The 22,144-nt window shown below is 40.4% G+C and overlaps 1 protein-coding gene across 4 annotated transcripts in view; it reads left to right on the top strand.

Moving 5' to 3' along the window:
- The window catches only part of NMS (neuromedin S), a 418,782-nt gene that overhangs the window by 385,940 nt on the left and 10,698 nt on the right, over positions 1-22,144 (top strand). For all 4 annotated transcript variants that reach the window (XM_069204401.1, XM_069204398.1, XM_069204399.1 and 1 more), the window contains one exon: positions 7,902-7,953. In XM_069204401.1, coding sequence (XP_069060502.1) covers positions 7,902-7,937 — 36 coding nt within the window. In that variant the 3' untranslated portion in view covers positions 7,938-7,953. The remainder of the gene's footprint in view (positions 1-7,901; positions 7,954-22,144) is intronic.

Raw genomic sequence — 22,144 nt, forward strand, 5'->3', positions numbered from 1 at the left:
GAGTAGGGTGGGGTCAGCAGTCTCATTGACCGCATCGCACTCTGTGACAAGGCTGGGACTGCTGCCTTCCCTCATTGGTTGACCTAAGGTCAGCCATGAGGGAAGGCAACAGTCCCAATCCTCCTGGGACCTCCGAGGCTGAAGGTAAGTGTGTGTGTGTGTGTGTGATCTTTTAAAATGAATGTTTGGTGCGTTCGTGCATGCATGTTTGAATGTTATGAGTGTTGTTAATGGATGTGCGTGCATGTGTGTGTGTGTGAAAGAATGAGTGTGTGTGTGATCTTTTAAAATGAATGTTTGGTGCGTGCGTGCATGTTTGAATGTTATGAGTGTTGTTAATGGATGTGCGTGCGTGCGTGTGTGTGTGTGAAAGAATGAGTGTGTGTGTGTGTGTGATCTTTTAAAATGAATGTTTGGTGCGTGCGTGTATGTTTGAATGTTATGAGTGTTGTTAATTGATGTGCGTGCGTTTGTATGAAAGAATGACTGTGTGTGTGCTTCCCGCCTGCCCCCCTCCCTCCTAAAGCTGATGTCCGCCACTGATTCCAGCCCCCCATTTTCAGCAACTATGCCACTTCAAGACACATGCCATAGTCGCTTAATGTCAGACGTTTTTCAGAAATGGTTGAAAGTCACAAAATTGTTAGCAGAAATATTGTATGACAGAACTGTCTTGTTTTAAATAAAATTTACAAAAATATTGTTTTGTTCGGTGTGATTTTTCCAGTATTCATTCAAATGGGGAAATATTTTCGTAAACAATATTTAGGACATAACATTTGTGTGGGATGATATTTTGGTTATGATATTCTAGTACAATACCTCCTTCAATACCTGCTAGCACCTGTCATCTCTCTTCGCTTACTAAACACTCCTAATTCACTTTCTTTCGTAACTCAGGCAAACTTCTATGGTCTTTAGTTCATTTCTTGCAGCCAACAAACGTGCCTCACGGCTATAACACATTTCCTACATCTCATCATCTACTGTTCTTTCATTGCTACTATTAACGTGTCCCTTTATGATAATTTATTACACATCAGGACTCGTTTTAGGCCAACAAATCTTTTGACCCAGTTGAGAGACACCTTAGGACGAGATAACTAATCAATATGTCAATCAATATGTCTATAATGTCATCAATATTTATCACGACAATACACCTCATTTTAGTCAAAGTCATTAATCAATTCAAGACGCTACCATGACTTTTCAGCCATGAATAATCACACCAGTTTAGTAGAATTTTATGAGTTTTATTCCCTATTAGTTACAATCTAAGAGCAAATGCGTCAACCTCAAAACCAAGAAACATAATAGCATAGTCACGATATGGCAACTTTGATAAGCTTTCATTAAAGCGAAAATCATAAACATCAGAACATAACACGGCGTGAACACAGATCAATTTAGCAGAGTGTCAATAACGCGTCAGTTCAACAAAGCATAATCTCGGTCATTTGTCTATTTGCGTCAGCTTGATGAACACCTGTCCTAACCACTGATTAGCATTTGCATGTTGGGCTTCATGCAAAACAATTTAGAACACCAATTTGGCAAACATCTAGCTAAGGCCTCTGTCAAAACCAGCAGTTGGTACCTAGAAAGGAAAAGCAAACAGACAAATTACAATTGCATTGTCATAATTACCCTCCAAAGTTGTAGGTCAGCGCACAGGTTCAGTCTTGGTCCTCAGGACTTCAATCAAATCGCCATCAGTCAGGACTCAGCTCCGGGGCAAAAGGGCACTTCCCTCATAAGGAGGAAAAGTGTAAATGGACAAAACTAGGGTGAGGATGGTTTAATAAAATATCAAGTCACCAAACAGAGTGACAGAGTTTCTGGATAAAATCAATAGCATTCCCTACCTAATTCACCTTGACTCCCTGTGACATGGGTTTTTATCCCTTTTTCGTTGTACATTCCCCTAAAATTCTATTGGACATTTGTTATACCCCAATATCTTTAACCTATCATAGAACACATTAGGTAATCCTACTTTTCACCCCATATTATTTTACAAGTCTTTGATTGGTCTTCGTAATTGACATCTTCAGAGGTGGTACGTCCGGTGTGATTTCATCCTTCTGTAATTCTTTGCACATCTTTTGGTCAGCAGTTCCATTGTCTTCACTGGTTTGAATGACCTTGTACATTAGATTATCCTACATTGTTTCAATTTACTTTTAACATTTAGTCTGTGGACGAGGGGAGATGGTGAGAACGGATCTAACATGGTTACATTCATCTTCCAAATCGAAGAAAAAGAATAAACAGGGTCATGGCCCCTTGTGAGTCAGCACACTGGAAAATAGAAAAATGCATTTAATATGAGAGCCAGGCAGGTAAGCTCCGGCTCATGCTAACTTAAGGCCTATGAGGTTTTCAGTACAGATTTAATAACGCAAATGTTAGTGTAAACTTATTTAAACATAATATAATCACTTTGGTCATTATTATTAGTCTATGTATACATTGGTGGCCAATCATCGTGGTCACTATTCAAACGCACGTCTAAGCAAAATTACTATTATTATAGTTTCTATGCGGTATCATCACACATTGATTCATAAACATTTCATGTTAATATAGATTATATAAGCTACGCTCTCTCACTACTCCCTTTTCTCTCAGTTAACCACTGCTTCCCTCAACCCCTCATTCAGTAACCTCTCACTGGATAATCTCCTTCCTGATCAATGCATTATCAGCTGAAAGTGAGAGAAACCATGGTCTCTTGATGGACAATCAAATTTGAGATACGAGCGGCCTTCTTTTCCTGGATGGTGCCTGTGGTCTTGGACTGTGAGAGCGCAAGGCCCCTGGGACATGGGAGGAGTCAGAGACCACAGCAAACTTGTGTGATTCACTGTGAGGCCAGAGGCGGTGAAGTGTCTGATTAAAATGTGGGTGGGTAGGGTGTGCAGACATAGTTTTCCTGCTCTGAACCCGCATCCCCCTCATCCTGCCTCTCTCCTCGAGGAGCACTGTGAGCAGGCAGTTGAAATGCAACTAGACCAGGGATCAGGTGCCTACGCAGGCTTTGAGCTGGTTGGGTTGTATTAGTGATGCTGCCAGCCGATGAAAACCTGACGCTGAATCCTCACTCCATATAGGATCGAAAAAAGCTATTTTGGAGACTGTTCCTGTAAAGTCTTCACCCTCTTCTCAAGTGGGGCAAGGGTCTTTCATTTTCAAAAAAGGGAAGGCACAATTAGCGGGTGAGCTTGGAGCACAGGACCTATTGAAACAAAGGCTCGATTGTGGTTGATGTTTTTTTCAGAAGCACACCTACTCTGCATGTGGTTGACTTAAAACTGAGGAAGACAACCAATCCCGCATAAATGAAGGAGTACAGATAACTGCTGACATTCACTGGCAAGATACATAATCAGCTGGTCATAATGGAACAAAAACTGCCATTTTATTAGATGAATTGGAGCACCCTGAATAATTACGTTCTTCCCCAGAGAGAAAAATATAGAAGCTGGAATTAGACCTCTTTACTTTCTCCCCTTCTTTTTGTTTGCCATTCATGGTCTCACCTTATTTATGGACCAAGTAGGAAATGACATCACAAGAAAAAAGAAAAGCTCCATTTTGCAATTGGAACGTCAGACAATAGGAATTAGAAATGCAACAGTCTTGGATGGGATTAGATTTAAGGTTATCTGCACCTTTTTTAGGAGATGGTGCCTTGAAGACCTAAGAAGAACCCCTTATTTTACATCGGTCCTCTTTTACACACACATTCCTTGCTCGAGCACTCTTCCTGCCGCTGTCTGAGACTGTCACCCAACCGGCCTGTGGAACAGCCCCTTACTCACTGTGGCCATGGAAACACCAACACTGACAGTGCGGAGAAGGTGAAGAAGCCACACCTTGTTCTGAGCATGAGAACTAGGACATGGACTTCTGCGATCATGCTGCTGTGTCCAGTAAGTCTCCTGCGCATATTTAACCCCATGACAGCTGCTGACTGATCTCCAATGGTGTCCATTTATTAGAGAATTTGGAGATATACAAAACTACTGAAACATGTGAGGAAAGTTATTACTGGACAAAACACCCTTTTAAAATTGAAGTGGGGTTTGAAAATTCTATGGACCAAAACTATACTGAAATGAAACGTACTCTGTATCTGGAGTTTAGAATCAGTATTTTTCCTATTAGCGAGTACTTAGTGAGATGCCGTAGCCTTGAAAAAGGGGATTAATATTGTGACTGTTCTCTTAGTGGAAAAGTATTACTTTGCACACAATTGGCTAGAGCCTGTAAACATTGGCTATTTCCTCTGTTTAGGTTTTAAAACAGTAGATCGAGACTGGATGTATCATTTTGTTTTAAGAACAATGATGAAGTCATTTTAGCTCTGTGTCCTCCTAGATATGGGCAGTGTGGCTAGTTGTCAAAAATGGAGATGGGTTAAAGTATATCATATTCTAGGGAGGTCAGTGCGTTTTAAGCTGTGAGCCTCATAATTGTTATGTGGAATTTATTGATATATGTAATGTATCTTTGGTGAGGAAGCGAGCACTGCGCACTTTTGCTTCTGGAAATGTGCAATTGGCATGTGCAATCATTTTGTGGCGATAGTAAACATACTTCTGATGAGAAAGCAAACAATACACGTTTGCAGTTTTTGCTAGTTTAGTATATTGGGTGCTCATTCAAGTGTGTCATAGGATCTCGTATTTTTATTGTGTGATTGTTATGATCTTATTATAAAATGTACAATTATGCTATGTATGAAAGACTTTATGTAAATATATTTTATATTGTATGACATATTGTTGCTAACAATAAATGTACATACTACTAGATGGTTCCGTTACAACTATAGCGCAGCCTTGCAACCCGCTCTGTGCTTTGTACTAGGTCTGTGAACATTTTGAAGTATATGAAAGAACAGAATTGTATTGCATCCTGTTGTGGGTTTTGACCTTGGCATATTTTATGTTGGTGTTTTCTACAATTATGCTAGTATGGTCATCAATTCTACTCTTCATAATACATCCACAATCCAATTTTTGTTTACGTCTCCTTTTGTTATTGTCTTTGTGTGTTATCTTGGTGTTCACAATGAAAGCAAACCAGACTCTTATCTCAAGAAGAAGGGAGGTAGGAGGAAGATCCTATCTTTTGTTTAGTGAATGCAACGTGTGAGACCCATCCACTGGAATGTGCTGGGAGCAATCCACGAAGTATTACTAGCAGTACACAGGAATCCTCCGAGAAGAATAATGTTACCACATTTTAGCTGAAAATGAGTTATTTTGATGCACTGAGCTTTAGAACCACCAGGCTGTGGTGTGGTAAGATGCAACTCCTCAGGGTACCTATTAAAACCATGAACAATTCTCCATTTATCAAAAAAGCAGCATGTGCACCACCAAAATCAGGAAAGATTAACCACCAAGGTGAGCTCTTTTCATTGTGAATGCAACCACTTTACCTCCAACTTCTGTCTCTGTAGCTGATTAAGCTGTTCTTCGGTCTAGAGATTGATAAGGAGATCATTGGCATTTGTGACTGCAGGCCCTGGCTGAATCAATTGCTAGAGATGATTGCTCTCTAACAGTAGGAAGGCAATTATTCAAGCCCATCTAAGCAATCCTAGAGATGCGGTCTATCTCTGTGATGGTTTCCTTACACAAGTTTGGTTGGTTCAAGTCTTCCGCTGATATGTGCAGCATATGTACTCTCTACAGCTTGGGGGAGAAACAACCTGGAAACTGCGTGCAGTTTTCTCCATTCACAACCACTAACCTTTAATTATCCATCCCAACATTTATTCTTCAACATCACCAGACTTTCATCTTCTGTTTGTTTTGCCTATGCTTCTTAACCATCCATGTCCATATTTACAAGTCCAAATCAATAAGGAGTAGTAAGGGCTTGATTCACAAACTGCACTTTTTAGTACGTTTTGTAGTACTACAAAACGTGCTACAATTTGCAACTCCCAAACTACATGCAGAATTTTACACCTCTGCATTACCTATACTTATTTGTGCAGAGTTCTTTACCTGACAGTGGAGTCTCTGCACAAACAAGTAAACATTTTAGTAGTAAATGTCAGTGTGTTTGGAAGGAGTGAATGGAAAAAGGAGCAGACTTTCTACAAAAGTGGAAGGTATTAGGGAGGAGTAAAAGTTGTTTAGGGAAGGTGAGGGAGAGGCCTAGGGCTGGGCATTATTGACCCACTCAAGAATATTCAAACTGCATTATGCTGAGGTTGTAGACATGTAACTTACACTTTTGTACTAAGTTTTCCCTTGGGGTTTGTGAATATCGAATGTAGTAAACTTACTCCAAAATGGTAATCTGTTTTGTTAAAAAAAACAAAGTTGATCTTGACTGTTATATTTTATTATTAAACCAGGAAACAAATACTCTGTACCCAAACGTTATCAAAAGTAACCACTGAAACTTCCCGTGGTTTCTTCGGTCTTTAATTATCAAAACAACAAATACCAACACTCATCAATATGCAAATTAGTTAGTCAACCCAGAAGATGTAAACAAAGTACCATTTTAACTCATAATTAGCTAATCATATCTATAATGTATAAAGGTACAAAAGATTGATTAATTCGAATACATATACCAAGAAAGTAAATATCAAAACACCCATAAGGAAACAAAGAAGGAACCTAAAAGGAAATCAATAAAACTGTCCCATGAAATGAAGAACATGGTACTAAAGTAGAGAATTGGTCTTCAAATGAAGACAGAAGTCAGTCAATCACAACTTTACTTGTCTTAAAGCCAAGACGCTATTGACCAATAAAAATGTTGAAGCACATTTTGGTGGGTAACAACAGACTTCAATACACCTTCATCAGGACTTGAAAACGATGACCTTGAATACTATTGGACATTCCAAATTATTGGTGATATCAAGGGTCTGAAAAAAACACCCAACATGTAATTAGTGGGAAATCAACAAAAACAACAATAATATCTCAAAGGCCAAGCCTGCTTACATAAGTGTCTGAAGGGTACCAATAATTGAGAGTATATCAGACAATAAGTATTAGTAGCACAAACTATAAAAAGCATTCACTTCACCGAAAACAAATGCAAGAGGTCAAAGAAAAATTTTGTGTAGTTAAGTAAAGTCATTACGTCTTCAGTTCTCAGATTACATATATCTCTCTTAAAAAGCTCCTTGGGCAATAAACGATCAATTGTCAAAACATGGTCTAATTAAGGTGGATTGATGATCTGTTGTTACCACTGAAACATGCACTGATATTTCCATTTGTTCTTGGTGGCTTCGCTTTAAGATGAGTGAAGTTGTGATTGACTGACTTCTGTCTGTTCGATTACCAATACTCTGCCACTAGCATCGTTCTCTTCATTTTGTGGGATTATTTTTGTATTTCCTTTTAAGTTCCTTCTTTGTTTCCTTATGGGATTCTTGGTGTGTACTTGCATGGTGTATGCATTTGAATTAATCAGTCTTTTTACCTTTATACATAATGTATATGATTTGCTTATTATGAATTAAAATTATATTTTGTTTACACCTTCTGGGTTGACTAAATAATTTGCAAACTGGTGAATGTTGATATTTATCATTTTGGTAATTTTATACCGATGAAACCATTTGATGTTTCTGTGGTTACCTTTGAAATGTTTTGGGTATAGAGTTGTTTCTTGGTTTATGCGTAATGGGTACTCTATTGTCATAATAAGATGTTCCCTGCCCTATGGTGTTTATTTTAAGTTTCATTATTAAAACACAAACTCTTGAGTTATCACATGGATACTGTCTTAGATTCATGCACAAAAACATAACATAATATTTGTGCACATGAACAATCATATTTGGATTTAGAGATACTTGTCTAACTTTTTACACAGAGTGATAGATAAAATGTTATATCTTACAGGCTAGAAATGGAAGAGGAGTGGAAGAAGATCAATAATGACTCACTATAAAAGGTAACTTTATCTTTACAAATGCCTTTCAGAATTTGCATAAAAGTGAAAGAAGAATGTGATACTGTAACATATGATGTACAATTATGTCTCACTTTCAATGCAAGAGGGTGCCTGTATAAGAAATCAGAAAATGTAAGCAATCTTCATAGAAAGTTGTCCTAGTCTCTAATTCTCATTGGTAGGTCAACAAACGAACAAGCATATTCACATTACACAAACACTTGTAACACAATTTCACAAGACTTAGTAGGTAAATATCTATTATGATCCTGCCAATCAACCTGCCTTCCTGAAGAATAAAACCTGCCAAAATCACCAGAAAACAAACCAGGTAACTGGTTGAAACATTTACTGAAGTTCTCTCCACGCGATTCAAATATTTCTCCTTGCATCAACATGCCCAGGCATGACATGACAAGGAACAGCATCCTTGTTCCATGGGCCCATGCTTACAAGATTTAAGCCTTTGCGGAGGTGCCCTATGAACATGCCAGGTTGCCTACTACAAAGAAAGGATATAGTTAGTGTGAGGTAAAGGACCCAACAAGGAAATGGGGTTGAAGTAAGAGTAACTTGATTGATAAATATAGCATAACATATAAAAATATAGATGGGTAACAAGGAAGTATGGGGATGTTTTTCACCGAGGGGTTCTGAGTGACATCAAGTAGACAAAGAGAGTGACGCTTTAGTTGTTTGTGATGCCACTCAGAATGCTTAGCTGAAAAACATGTTGTGTATGACCCCTAAAATCATCTGCCACTGCTTTCAACTACAACACAAGTGCAAAGGAGTAAGGGGAGATCTGTACGTAGCATGGCCTCTTCTTTCTGACCCAAATGTGAAACAAAAAACCTTGCATGCCATCCATAAACAATCCCCACCAGCCTTCCTTCCCCTTCCTGAAGCTGTGCTTTCTGGTTTCAATCAAAGCAGACAAGCAGGACTGTACTGACAGGCTCTCAGAGAGTGCTGTCAGCCTGGCCTGGAAGGCTTTTATGACATACCAACAGTGGGTAAAGATTTTGTTATCAACTGTTGCTACATAATAGCAGTGAGTCACAATATTTAGAAACTAGTATAAGTGAAAGAGGCTTCCTGTAGAATCCATGCACAACAAGGCAATGGGAGATGAGAGAAAAAGGTAATGTCGAAGAGGTAATGGCTGAAGATGTAAAGGTGGATATCTAGATCAGTACTAAACATTACTGACCTCAAATGAGGAAACTCTTACATGTAAAGATTCATGTTACCAACTTAGAATGATAACCTAAATTGAAGATAAAAGGAGTCAAATCAAGAAATCTAAAGCCTTTGTACCCATCATCCCTGATGTTAGAAGACAACAAAAACCTTCCTTTATCAAACTCGCCTGCGTGGAAGACTCAAAATACCTGTTTTTTATCCACCTGGAAATGTAGATATCCCAAAGTAATATGTAGTTCCATCGCCAACCTCCACAGAGCACAATTGATCCATACAGACCTCTCAACAATAGAAGTATGTCATCCAGATAAAATATTGGATACAGAACTCTTTCCTTGATATATTAAGAAATTTACCACAACACCATTGTGAAACACCAATAGCCCAAAGAGAGTGCGGTCAGGAAACATTTCAACAGATAATGCCTGCCTTTCTGCTTGACATGAAGAACTCTTTTACGCAACTCAGCAATTGATAACAGAAAATTAAATTCCAAAGCAAATCATGCCAAATCACAATATGCATCCCTCTTGACTTGACATACTTGTATAAAACAAATGTGTCTAGCTCTCACAAATCTATCACAGATAATCAAACATTGTTCTTTTCTGCCAAAAAGGGAGTAATAAAAAATAAAGCACTCCTTGCAATCTGTATTATCATCCTTTTTTAAATAATCCACACCACTCATCTTATCAAAATGTTCTACTTCAAAATACTTTAAAAACTTTTAGAGACTTGGAATGACATGGTAACCCAGGGGGGATTTATTGTTGACTTTCAATTATGAACAAGACTCTGCAATCTCCTTTCAACAGTTAATGGGATAAGAAAGAATTGGATACTGCACTTACAAGTGACTGTCGCTGGAGATACCTGCATACATCCCTTGTTCTATATGTCTATGGCCATCCTTCCATTTTGCAGGAAACCCCAGCTCAAGAACAGAAGCTCTGAAATGACTATGATTATGAAACCACTGAAATCTTTGCAAGAAAATTATTTCTTTCTTCCACTGCAGTCAAAGTCACTTTGTACACCAGACACTCTTTAGAACAGGGACTGAGTCTTATCAAGGGTGCTGAAAGTGGGCACAGCTTTTTCCAAACTCTTTACCAACTTTTCTTGAAGAGCAACCTTTCAGCTCCAGCTTCTAATCACGTATGGCAATATCACACATTTTAGGGCTAGTGTTCATCAATAAAGCATTTCTCCTTTCAACTGGTAGAGTTAAATTAGTGGTTCAGTTAAGGCAGACAGAGTACTGGGCTGAGCCCAGCGGTAGAGCCGGAATTACCTGGACCAGCTCTGCACGATCCAGCTTAGCCATATCACATGTGGTTACCAATACCATTAATATGACAAGCACTGTTTCCTGAAATTGCTTCAAAGACCTATCAAAACCATTACATAGATCACACCAAGCAAAAAATAATGAAATCCGAGTCCATCTTTGTGGTCAGAGCGATGGCATCATCAAAGTGTAGTTGCAAACATTCTCTTCATTCAATGCTCCCTGACTATTAGATGAATAGTGTGTGTTACCCATTGTTAAATCCATTTACAGCATGATATTGGCAGTCAATCCAGAATTTCATGGTGATGAATGAAAAAATTGAATAACATTTCACTTCCCCTGAGGACTAATTGACATATTAATATTAGACGACCTTTGTTCGTCCTTCATCTTTACCCCAAAACCTAGCCTAGTCACTACTTTCCCCTCAAATATAACACTATGGGGGTCATAACGACCTCGGCGGTCTTTAAAAAAGACCGCCGAGGCCACGGGAGCCAGAATACCGCCATTGCCGGCTGCCGGCTCGTAATAGAGCCGGCGGCAATGCTGATGTGCAGCGGGTGCAGTAGCACCCGTCGCGCATTTCACTGCCCGAAATTCGGGCAGTGAAATGCGCTACAGGGCTATGCCTGGGGTCCCCTGCACTGCCCATGCCAAGTGCATGGGCAGTGCAGGGGCCCCCAGGGGCACCCCAAGTCCCCTTTCCGCCAGCCTTTCAATGGCGGTGTTTACCGCCACGGACAGGCTGGCAGTCGGGGACTCATAATCCCCAGGGCAGCGGTGCTTGCACTGGGGATTATGACCGCCAGGCGGAATCCTGGCGGTCAATTGGAGGGGCCGGCGGTATGGCCGTGGCAATTCCGCCACGGTCATAATTGCTGGCGGAACACCGCCGGCCTGTTGGCGGTGTTACCGCCACATTACCGCCGGCTGCCAGGGTCGTAATGACCCCCTATATAATTAACATCATTTTCCTTTACTCCATTCATTTGGCAAGAAGTACTCTCAATTCTGGATACTAGGTGTACACAACAAACCCCTTGATCACATATGTGCCACTAGGGAAAACCATACACTGCATGCTGCAGTGGATAAGGTCTCCATGTGTGCAGTGCAGAATGTCCCATCTGGGGTCCAAACACCTTATACCCTGTTCTGGGTACCCTATATGTGCCTCTTAAGAACAGTTCCCTTTATGGTATTTCTTACGGATGCTTGAATTTCTTTATGGTGGAAGGGCTGCAAGTGTCTCTGAATAGAAGTCTTGGAGAAAAGGAATATCTGACTCAGCCTATCCCTCTATTATCAGTAGGCTCTTATGTCCAAAATACCTCGGCAGAATTATCCAAAATGCAAAGGTTTCCAATAGTCAGTGCAGGGGCAGCCCCTACGCTATGGTGGAGGTGCATCGCCATGCTGCTGGAAGGCAGCAGAAAAATAAAATGATGATACAGCTATCGAATTATCATTTTATTTTTTGCTTCCTCCTCATAGGGCAGTGGGGGATGGGCGATCGTCGTCAGCGGGGTGAGGAGTAGTAGTGTGCACTCTAAGTGCGCATGTCGGTTTGGCTGGCCGTCCAAGGCCAGCCAAACTGTCATGAACACTTAGAACTCTCCACCTGGGCTGTGTATAACAGCCTGGGTGAAGAATCAGTGCAGGCTCCCATTCCCCAGCTGAGCGACATTTCAGGCTGCTCAGACCAATCCAGGTGCTTCTTTCATGCTGGGTAACAGCATCAGAGAAGCGTCTGTATTGAGTGGTGAGAGAAGTTGCAGAGAAGCACAGAGGCGGCGAGGAACTCCGAAGCATCATCCTTCAGGTTAGTGTTTTTTTTTTTTTTTTTTTTTTACCATCCCCACTGCATGAACACCCCTCCCATGTGACCCCTCCGCCCACTCCACCAAGTATTATTAAAAGCAGCTGAGTCAGTGAGAAATGGTTCTAATCCCATTGTTGAGCAAGATCAAGAAAAGGACGACAGTGACGTCCTTGCACGGAGTGCTCTTCAATTTAAGCAAAATATGACCCTATCCAACATGGTGCCTAATTCACCTGAGATTTGTAAAAATGTCACAATGAGCCTCCAAGAATAGTGCATCCAATGCTAGAGAGACGTAAGCTGTCATTATGAGTGACCCAAATTTAGGGCTGTTATCAGTAATACTGAGTCTCAATTCAATTCAAATTTTATTTATGTTTAGGATCTCAAAATGAGATCCACATATAAAACAATGGGATAAAATATATACATAGACTGTCAAATACTTTACCCCTCCGCCAATAAAAACACAAAAATAATCATGGGTAAAAAAGGTACTCACAAACTGTACCCAACGACTCATAAAGTGCATTATAATAAAGTGCCTCAAAATGAAAACCACATGTAAAAGACCAAAGGTTAAATATGAGCAAGGACCGTCAAGTGCCTTGCTCATCCACGCATAAAAACACACAGTTAAATATATAGAAGAGCACACAAATACCTTACCAAACCACCTATGAAATATAGGTATAATAAAGTGTGTCATATTAGGAGATCCACCTAATTATATTGGTTCATACAGCACCCCTAACCCAGTTTCCATGGAAACCAATGTACCTACTTTATGATGCATATACGTAGAATAAATATGGAAAACATTTTTAAAAATTTTAAATTCTGAAGCAAAACAGTTAATTGGAAGAATCATACAAGACTCGGAGAAACTCAGGTGAAGACAGCTGAGAGAGCTGAAGACAAATAGGCTTTAACCATTTACACGGGAATGAGACAAGGGATGGACAGACAAATAAAACATGGTTTAAATCTTAGGTTTTAGCAAGACAAAAATGACACTCTTTAGCTGAGCTATGCCATTTCGCAAAAAGCGCATTCAAGGGAAGCAATCCCTGGCGAAGCAGCATCTAAAAACACCTAACTCTGTGTGGGATAGTCAATGAAATATAGGGTTGTGCTTTTTTACTATTAAAGAATTTGGTAAATTAAAAAAATAACTATTTTTTGCACAATTCTCAGCGTCCAGCCGAAAACGTAATGACCACGTTGCCTGCTTCAGTCCAATTTTCAATTTTAAGGGTGTACTTGACGTCATTATTATCTAAAAAGATTTCTTTCTTTAACACAGACCTTAGAGTATTTTCCTCGCTTGTCATAAGCAAAGCGGCCCAACGTATGACCCCTGCTAATCCCTGGACATACACACTTCTTAGACCCATTTCCAGCCTTAAGGCCGCCACAGAGACTGCTGTATTAACAGACAAAGGTTTTCTAAGGATTTTACCTTCCAACTGATTCAAGAACCCCCATTTAGAGGTATCAATAAATTCCAAACCATAGAGAAGGGATGCAGGAATTTTAGCTCTCTATAGAGATAACAGGTACGAAAAATGCCTTTTTCCTACATCTATATACAGGGCCCCTAGACCTCTTGCTTGACAATCGGCTTTTGATTTATTGGAGGAAATATGAGCTGCATCACTAAGATTCCCGCAAACTATTTTACCTAAGAAGGGATACGATTTCACAGTTTCCACTTTTAGCTTTCCTAATGACCAGTGGAAATTATGAAAGTTCATCTTTTTATTGCCATGGAAGCAGAGAACCTTACTTTTTGAGGCATTAATCTTTAAAAAGTGGGACTAAGAGTACTTTGACAGAAACTGGAGACGATTCTGTAGACCTTTAGTGGTTACGTCGAAGATTATAATGTTGTCAGCATATAATAACCAACAAACAGAGTACCCACCTATTTGTGGGGGAAAGCCCTTGCTCTGAGATAGGAAAAAAACTGATATATATAGGGAAAAAAGCAAGGGTGCCAATAGACATCCTTGCTTTAGTCCATTCACAGTGGATATCTATTGGGACAAGCCTTTATCACCGACTAGGAGAATTCTACACCACGTAGTTGAGTGACGTGCTATTACTAACTCTAGAAGAATCAAAGGCATACCCAAACTGGACAACTTTCTCCATAACAAATCTCTGTCCACTTTATAAAATGCCGTTGAAAAGTTAATGAAAGCAGCATAGACAACTCTACCTCTTAGTTTCTCATACTTTTCAGTAATAACTTCTAGCACTGCAATATTATCCAGGGTACTATGATTGCGCCTAAACACCGATTGATCCAGGGGAATAATGTTATTCTCCTCCTCCCAAGTGGTAAGTCTGGAAAGCAGACATTTAGTAAAGATTTTACCAACTGCATCCAAAACGGCGATCTGCTGATAGTTGGCAGGACAAGTACGATCACTCTTTTTTTTTATAAAGGTACAATAATACTACCAACTCAGGAGAGGGGAATGCTTCTGGAGAGGAAGCAACTTCTGAAGACCACAAATAAGATCTTACTCCACGAGAAGATATCTTCTTTTATTACAGAAATGGGAAGTCCGTCAGGCCCCATTGTGGCAGAAAAACGTATAGAGTGAATGGCCAGTTCTATCTCCTTACTGAGGGAGAGGTGAAGGAATGTGTCCCATTACTTTCGGGAGGCCGAAATGGTTCTACCCCATTTGAAGCATACAGGGAGGCAATGAATTCAGACCAGCGGACTTCAGCTATCGCAACAGGGGTCGATCGAACTCTAGACCCACAGCTTTCTCTCACCAGGGCCCAAAAACACCATGCCTGTTACAAGTTCAAACCCCATCAACAGACCCCAATACTAGCCCTCCACACAGTAACTATATTTTGTCAACACTGAAGTGTGCAACCCAGCACCTACTCTGGAAACCACAGCATCCACACCCTTGAAACACTCAGCATGGTGGAAGAGCTAAGTTAAGAAGGACTGCAGCACTCATGCTGAGGCCCAACAGGGTAACTAGAGTATTGTGTTCTGATGTTGCCTGTCAGGCAGTGTGCTTGCATATGGCCTTGCCTGCACTGCTTGGCCCCTGCCCTGGTAACGAGGACAGCCCTGATGTACCCTCATCCATCTTGCCTGAGGCCAGCTCACATAACACTCTGCAAGAAGGCCAGCAGCAGCTGGGTGGCATTTTTACCATACATGAGGGTGGTTTGCCTACTTCTGCTGGTGAAATACTACCTGAAGAAAGTACCACTACTGAAACACAGCGCCAAAAGAGAACCAGACAACTTATACATTATGATCTCTGTGAACGACTAGTCAGAAGCTCGAGAGCTGCATTGGCTTAAAGTCGACAGCATCCCAGGTGTGTGATCGCGCACATAATATACCGCAATGAGCGGCAGATTGAAGGCATAGATGAGCCACAACATCAAGAATAATTTATCTCGGGCAGGGTGGGATCCTACAATGCAAGCAGCTGGCAGAGTGCTCATAATTAGCTACTGGCAAGTCATCCTTATGCTGGGACATGGACATAGCTAGGCCACTAAGAAAGCAGTCCTGCATATTAAGCACTAATATTCACCATACACTGTTCTCAGGAAAAGGGAAACTTCTGCCTGTCCAGCATGTCACCTTATCCGCTTACAGTGTAAAGTGTCATCTCTTGGGAATGGGGGTAATGTGCCACCCTAGTACGATGATGAGTGACAGTGGCCAAGATAAAAACTCCAACCCAGCAGCCAGTACTTCACAAACAACCAGCAACTAAAAGGGCTAACGGGATTACCTGATCTACCCACAGGGATTGGACCATAGACACATTAACAAAGAAGCGCACCCTTGGGGGTCTTGATCTAAAATAGCTTTGTGTCATAGCCTTTTTACTACACAGCTTACTATAAATAAAAAATTAAGGGTAAATGAGAATACTAATACATATAAATATATATACACACATACATACACACATACATACATTTTTTTTTTTTATTATTCATTTGTTTGCAAAAGGCAGTGCAAGACAGGCTGCAACAAATCATACAGTAAACATAAACACATATTGCCTACATACCTCATTTGAAAACATCACAGGACACTTTTACACATCTCATAGAAAATGAGGATGCTGAAGAAAGTTTATATAATTTGGTCCAATCAAATGATGAAATGTCAACAAAGGGAAGATTCCTGTTTAATTCGCCAACTGATTAGAACTGGAAACATCGGATGTGAGTCCCCATACCAAGATTTAGTATGCCGTGCTAGAAGATAACTGTTGAGATTACGAATGAGTGTTTCTTCGTGGCTATAGGCCTACATATTGAGTATTTTCCGTGCTTGGCTGTTTGTTTATATTTTTAGGTATTTGAATTAGATGATTTTCGACTGGCGTTTGTTTTTGCACAGTTAATATGGCACCATCTTTTGACTTACTCCATGTACTATGCAACTGTGTTTTTGCTTAGCTCAATCACGGGGGTATTTATTGATTTATTTCTTTACTTACTTTTTTTTGACAGATGCTTGAGTACTTACTGTTGCTTTAAATTCTGTCTTTTTTAATTGAGGCATTCACTATAATACGAAACTCCCATTGCGCAATGCAATAAGATGCTATGATTGTTGCTCCACTAAATATGGCAACTGTTATGCCAATTGAAAGTAAATATACTGCGGTCTAGACTTCACATTGCATGCTTTCAGAAGCTGGAGTATCTTCATAGGCCGTGAGCAGCGCAAAGCCAGCAATGACCATAGCAGAACAAATTGGGGGTATTGCAGTGGTGAGGCAGAACCCTCTGCTATTTACCCTCACACAAAGGAAAATCAAGTCTGAACTTTAGCAGGCTGAATCACTTTGCACATGTGTGAGGAACAGGGTGCTGTTGAAAACTTTCATAGATGAGAGTGACCTCACCAAAGACACTACATGCAGTAATTTGTAAATCCTAGGAATGAGCCCCAACCTGGTCAGGAATCTCTTTTGTTTAGGATCTTAAAGATGAAGAGGAAGACATATTTTTCAGATCCTTTGTTGACAGGATAACAAATAGAAGCCCACAACCCAAGTGCAGAATTTCAATACAGGGGGCTGACACTCACTGCCCTAATTGACTCTGGGAAGTCAGTCACTTTAATGGACAAGGACCAGTACCTTCAGTTGAAACCTATGTCAAAACTAATATCAAGAAAAACCTGGAGATATGCATAGGGTGGCACAACATCACTTACACTTCCGGGCATATTTTTCTCCACAGACAATTGCTCTCATAAAAAGACAAAGGGCTTCATTACGAGTTTGGCGGAGGGGATTACTCCTTCACAAACATGACGGATATCCCGTCTGTCATTTTACAAATTCCATTATAGCCTATTAAACTTGTATTACAGCTGACGGGATATCCATCACGTTTGTGATGGAGTAATCCCCTCCGCCAAACTCGTAGAGGCCCAAACTCTTTGTGAAAAATAGACACATTACTTATTTGTGTAGCAACTGAAGACGTAGGGCTCATACTCCTCACTGATAGTGTCAACAACTGTGAGATAGAAAACCTAGTTCATGAATTCCACTACCTCAAATTAAGACTTAAGTTATACACTGGCACCACTGGAAAACTAACAGTGCTAACGTATCAGAGGATATCATTCCAGATGAGACCTGTCATAGAAGCAGAACTCTGAAAGCTAAAAAGACCTGTCTTACTATAAAAGGTATCTGAAGCAATGCTGTGAGTGTCACCCATGATTGTCACATATGCCCAAGCATCTTGGAGCCGTAATAATATATCTGATATAGACTAAGAGACAAGAGGGATCAAAATGGAGCAACATCTAACACCTATTTCATATTGGCCGACCTCAGTAGAGAAAACTGAACTTACACTTCAGATACCACCAATCACTCATTGACGAACCATGAAGTTCAACCACTACTTTTGATGCTCTAAGGTGTTACAAGGGGCTGAACTTTGAGATATCCTTGTCAGCAGATACCGTACAGAATGTCATTTGTGAAGGAAGCTCTGTCAAAAACGGAAAGAGTCATCAGTGTCAGTGACAATATTAAAATATACGCTAAAACCATCACACATCATCACCATTGACTTAGGACCGGATGTATGAACGGAAACTGCATTTCTTAAAGGACCGAATCACAATGTCGGTCCATTAAGAAATGGAATATCGCCTTTCCACATGTACAAGGGCCTAAATGTGGTCAAAAAATGGTATTTTTACTCAGTAGAAATCGAATTTTGCAATTACTTAAATAGGAAATCGCAAATAGGAATTTCCTATTTGCAATTTCCTAAGTACATGTAAACAGCATTTACTTAATGTGAATTGGGCATTTAGGAAATGCTATTAGCATTGGATCCAATACAATGGTTACCACGTGCAACTTAAAAATAAAATCACTTTTTTAGAGTACAATAGAGTGCAAACTTGCCCTTAGTGCATTTGTGCACTTTACATGTGCACCACTTTTTTGGGAGTGCATCAAGGGGGGCTTTAGGCCCATAGGCACCTTTCAATTTGCATTTCCAAATTTGCGATGTTCCAATAGCGAATCCTACTCTATAGGAATTGCTATTAGGAAGTCCCTAATTTTGTACATTCTAAATTACATTTCCTAAACAGTGATTTCTTACAATATGCTTTTTAGGAAATGCAAAAACGTGTACATTTGGCCTGAAAATTCTGTTCTGCGAATGCATGTTTTGAAATTGGGAAAAGCACTGAACATATGGCCCAGAATTATTTTCTACGGATACATGCTTTGGCATTGGGGTAAGCACTGACCTTCAGAACGTGAAGGAAATAAAGAATGCTCTGCCCACTCAAAATGCACTTGAAGTCGAGAACCCCATGGGCATAGCCATGAACTGTGGGTGGTTCATCCTGAACCAGGCTACTACAACTGATCAAATCCACCAACTGAAGAAGGCTTGATCCCCGTGAACCTGGACAAAAGCACACCAGACGTCATTTCCAACCATTAAAAAATGATGTTCCTCAAGGGCACAATGAAATAATCTGGCCCTTAGCAGAAGACCAAGCTAAACATAGATGGCAGACTTGTTGGCTCCGAGGTAGTGTTACTACAACAGTCACAATGGGACATCTGAGCACCGGTATAGTTTGTGGGCAGTTCTCTGATAGACATTGAGACAAGATATTCCCATATTAAATGTGAAGCCCTTGACATAAAGTGTGGCTGTATCCCATTTCACCTGTACTTGCATGGGGACAAGTTCTTTGTATTTTTGGACCACAAGCCATTGCTTCATTCATTCCAGGGAACCTCAACACACCCTGCAGTGAAATTGGGAACTGGGCTATACAGTTGCAAAAGTCTGGTTCTCTGTGGTAAGAAGAATATGTAGCGATTACCCTGCTGGCTATCTGAACTGATGTTGCCACTTTACACTCTTGAGACACCAAAGAGCAGGTGACCTTCGTTGCGCGTGTCTGAACGTTTTGTCACAGAAAGAAATGGCTGACAGCACAGCCAGCAGTGAAAACCTCCAACAGGCAATGGAATATGCCAGAAGCAACTCAGGAAAACATTTCTAGAAGAACGGAAGACCTAAGATGATGATAGCCAAAATATTAGCCAAAACACATTGTCAGCATTGTGGAGTGTCCAATATTAACTTTTTGCAACAGGTTAAGAACTCGTTCTACCAAACTGCATGATCATCATCTCATGCAGCTTGCGGGACAAGGTAGTTAATTTGGCTCACCACGACCACCAAGGAACAGAAAAATTGGAAGCCAGATTGCTCAAGAAGGTCCGGTTCCCCAGCATGAATCAGCTCATGGAACGAGTACAGGCTGTGCAGACTGCACCAAGCCAAGTGGAGGGGATCACCCTGCACCAGTAATCAGTAATCATCAAAGAAGCATGCACAGTTCCCTGGGCAAAGGTTTCTTCTATATGTCTATATGATGAGTGACGGTCTGATATGAAGGCATTCTGGCTGGTACATTTTTATCAAGTATGGAATGGGCTGTGGAAGGAAATGAGAAGGTAATGCCTTTACTTTACTTATTTACTTTTGGTAATCTTCATTACTCCAATTATTCCTCCCTCATCTTAATACTTATGACCCTCCCTCTTTCCCTTCCTATGAAGCCTTATTTACCATTCTGAATACAGACTTTAAAGGATTTTCAGGAAGTGGTTTGGATGGGAGGTGGTTTTATAGACGTTGCCCTTGGTAACCTTCATGAAATGTTGTTTGGTATTTGAGTGGTCCTAGCAAATTCATAAGGGAATTTACTCATTATGTAATTATTAGGAAGAGAGAGAAATAATTGGAGTAAAGCAGATTACCAGTAGTAACCAACGCATTAAATAATTAATGAAGAGGAAGATTAATTATATGCTATTGTGGATTCATCAATACAATAGATTTATATAAACACAGCTATAATGTTTTTACTTAGTTTTTTTTTTCATTGTTTGATATATTTGTATTACTAAAATTCTCTGTATGACTCCTGTTTGGAATATCAACAGTTGCAAATGAGCACAGTTTGAAACACATCCATTGCTTATCTTTTTGTCAATGTTGCTGTGGGCATGTGTTAGACCTGTCAGTCTTAGGATGTTGTTCCCCCAGATTTTGTACCTTCATCCTCCTATTTTTGCTGATCTCATTTTTGTTGGCCTTGGGATTCTGCATACTTTACCACTGCTAACCAGTGCTAAGATGCTTGTGATCTATCCTTTAAACATGGTGGAATTAGCTTACAGCCAATTGGTACAGTTAATTTACTTGTACGTCCCTAGTAAAGTGGTGCTGTATGTACCAGGGCCTGTAAATTAAATGCTACTAGTGGGCCTGCAACATTCATTGTGCCACCCACTTAAGTAGCCCTTTAAACATATTTCAGGCCTGCCATTGCAGCCTGTGTGTGCAGTTGTAAACTGCCATTTCAACCTGGCCAAACAAACCTTTTGCTAGGCCTAAACTTTCCTTTTTAATGGTAGGCCCTAAACAGACCACAGGACATGGGCAGTGTATTTTAAAATATTGGACATGTGCCTTTAACTTTTATTTCTCGGGGTAGAAAAAAACTCTTAAATTTGTTATACATTCATGTAAGGCCTGCTTCTCCTAAAGGATGTCATTGGGTTACCATATTACATTTAATAAGTGATAACGTCCAATTGGGAGCAAGTAGGAAAGTTCAGTTTGGTCTAGAAAGATTTGTAGTTTAAAAAGATTTTTAATGGTAAAATTGTATTTTAAGTCACAGTTCTGAAAATGCCACTTTTAGAACTTTGGCATTTTCTTGTCCTTACCATTTGGTGCCTGCAACCTGTACCCTGAGTCACATGACTAGGTGCAGTTGGCAGTTGTTCCTTGTGTTTCAGTCCCAGGCAGTGAGGCAAAACAGGAATAGGTGTTGGCAGGATGGGACATCTCTGATCTGATAGTGGTGGAGCTATCATCTACTATGCTTGCACATCACAAATTCTCTGCCTCAGCAGTCACAAAGGGTTTCACACTAATCTTCATTTGTGCCCCCAGACAAGCTGGGTGAGAGCAGGGAGGCAGGGAATTCCAGACACCTCCTTAGGGCAAGCACTGTAGATGCTTCTCCCACTGGGCACCAGGTAAAAACAATGGACCCTCAGACCCAACTCATCAGAACACCTCTGGACCTGTGGGAGACTCAGAAGACGGACTGATGTACTGTTGTGCTCTGCTGCCAGAAGGACTGCTCAGCTACTTTGCTGCTCTGCTTTCCTGTTGTCTGAGTGAGAAGGACTGGATCTTCATCCTGAACCCAGAACCACCAGACTGCTTCCAAGGGCTAGTTGTTGGCCTCCTGATCAGAGCCTCAG

This window comes from Pleurodeles waltl, chromosome 8 (genome assembly GCF_031143425.1).
Source record: "Pleurodeles waltl isolate 20211129_DDA chromosome 8, aPleWal1.hap1.20221129, whole genome shotgun sequence".
NCBI classification, from domain to species: Eukaryota; Metazoa; Chordata; class Amphibia; order Caudata; family Salamandridae; genus Pleurodeles; species Pleurodeles waltl.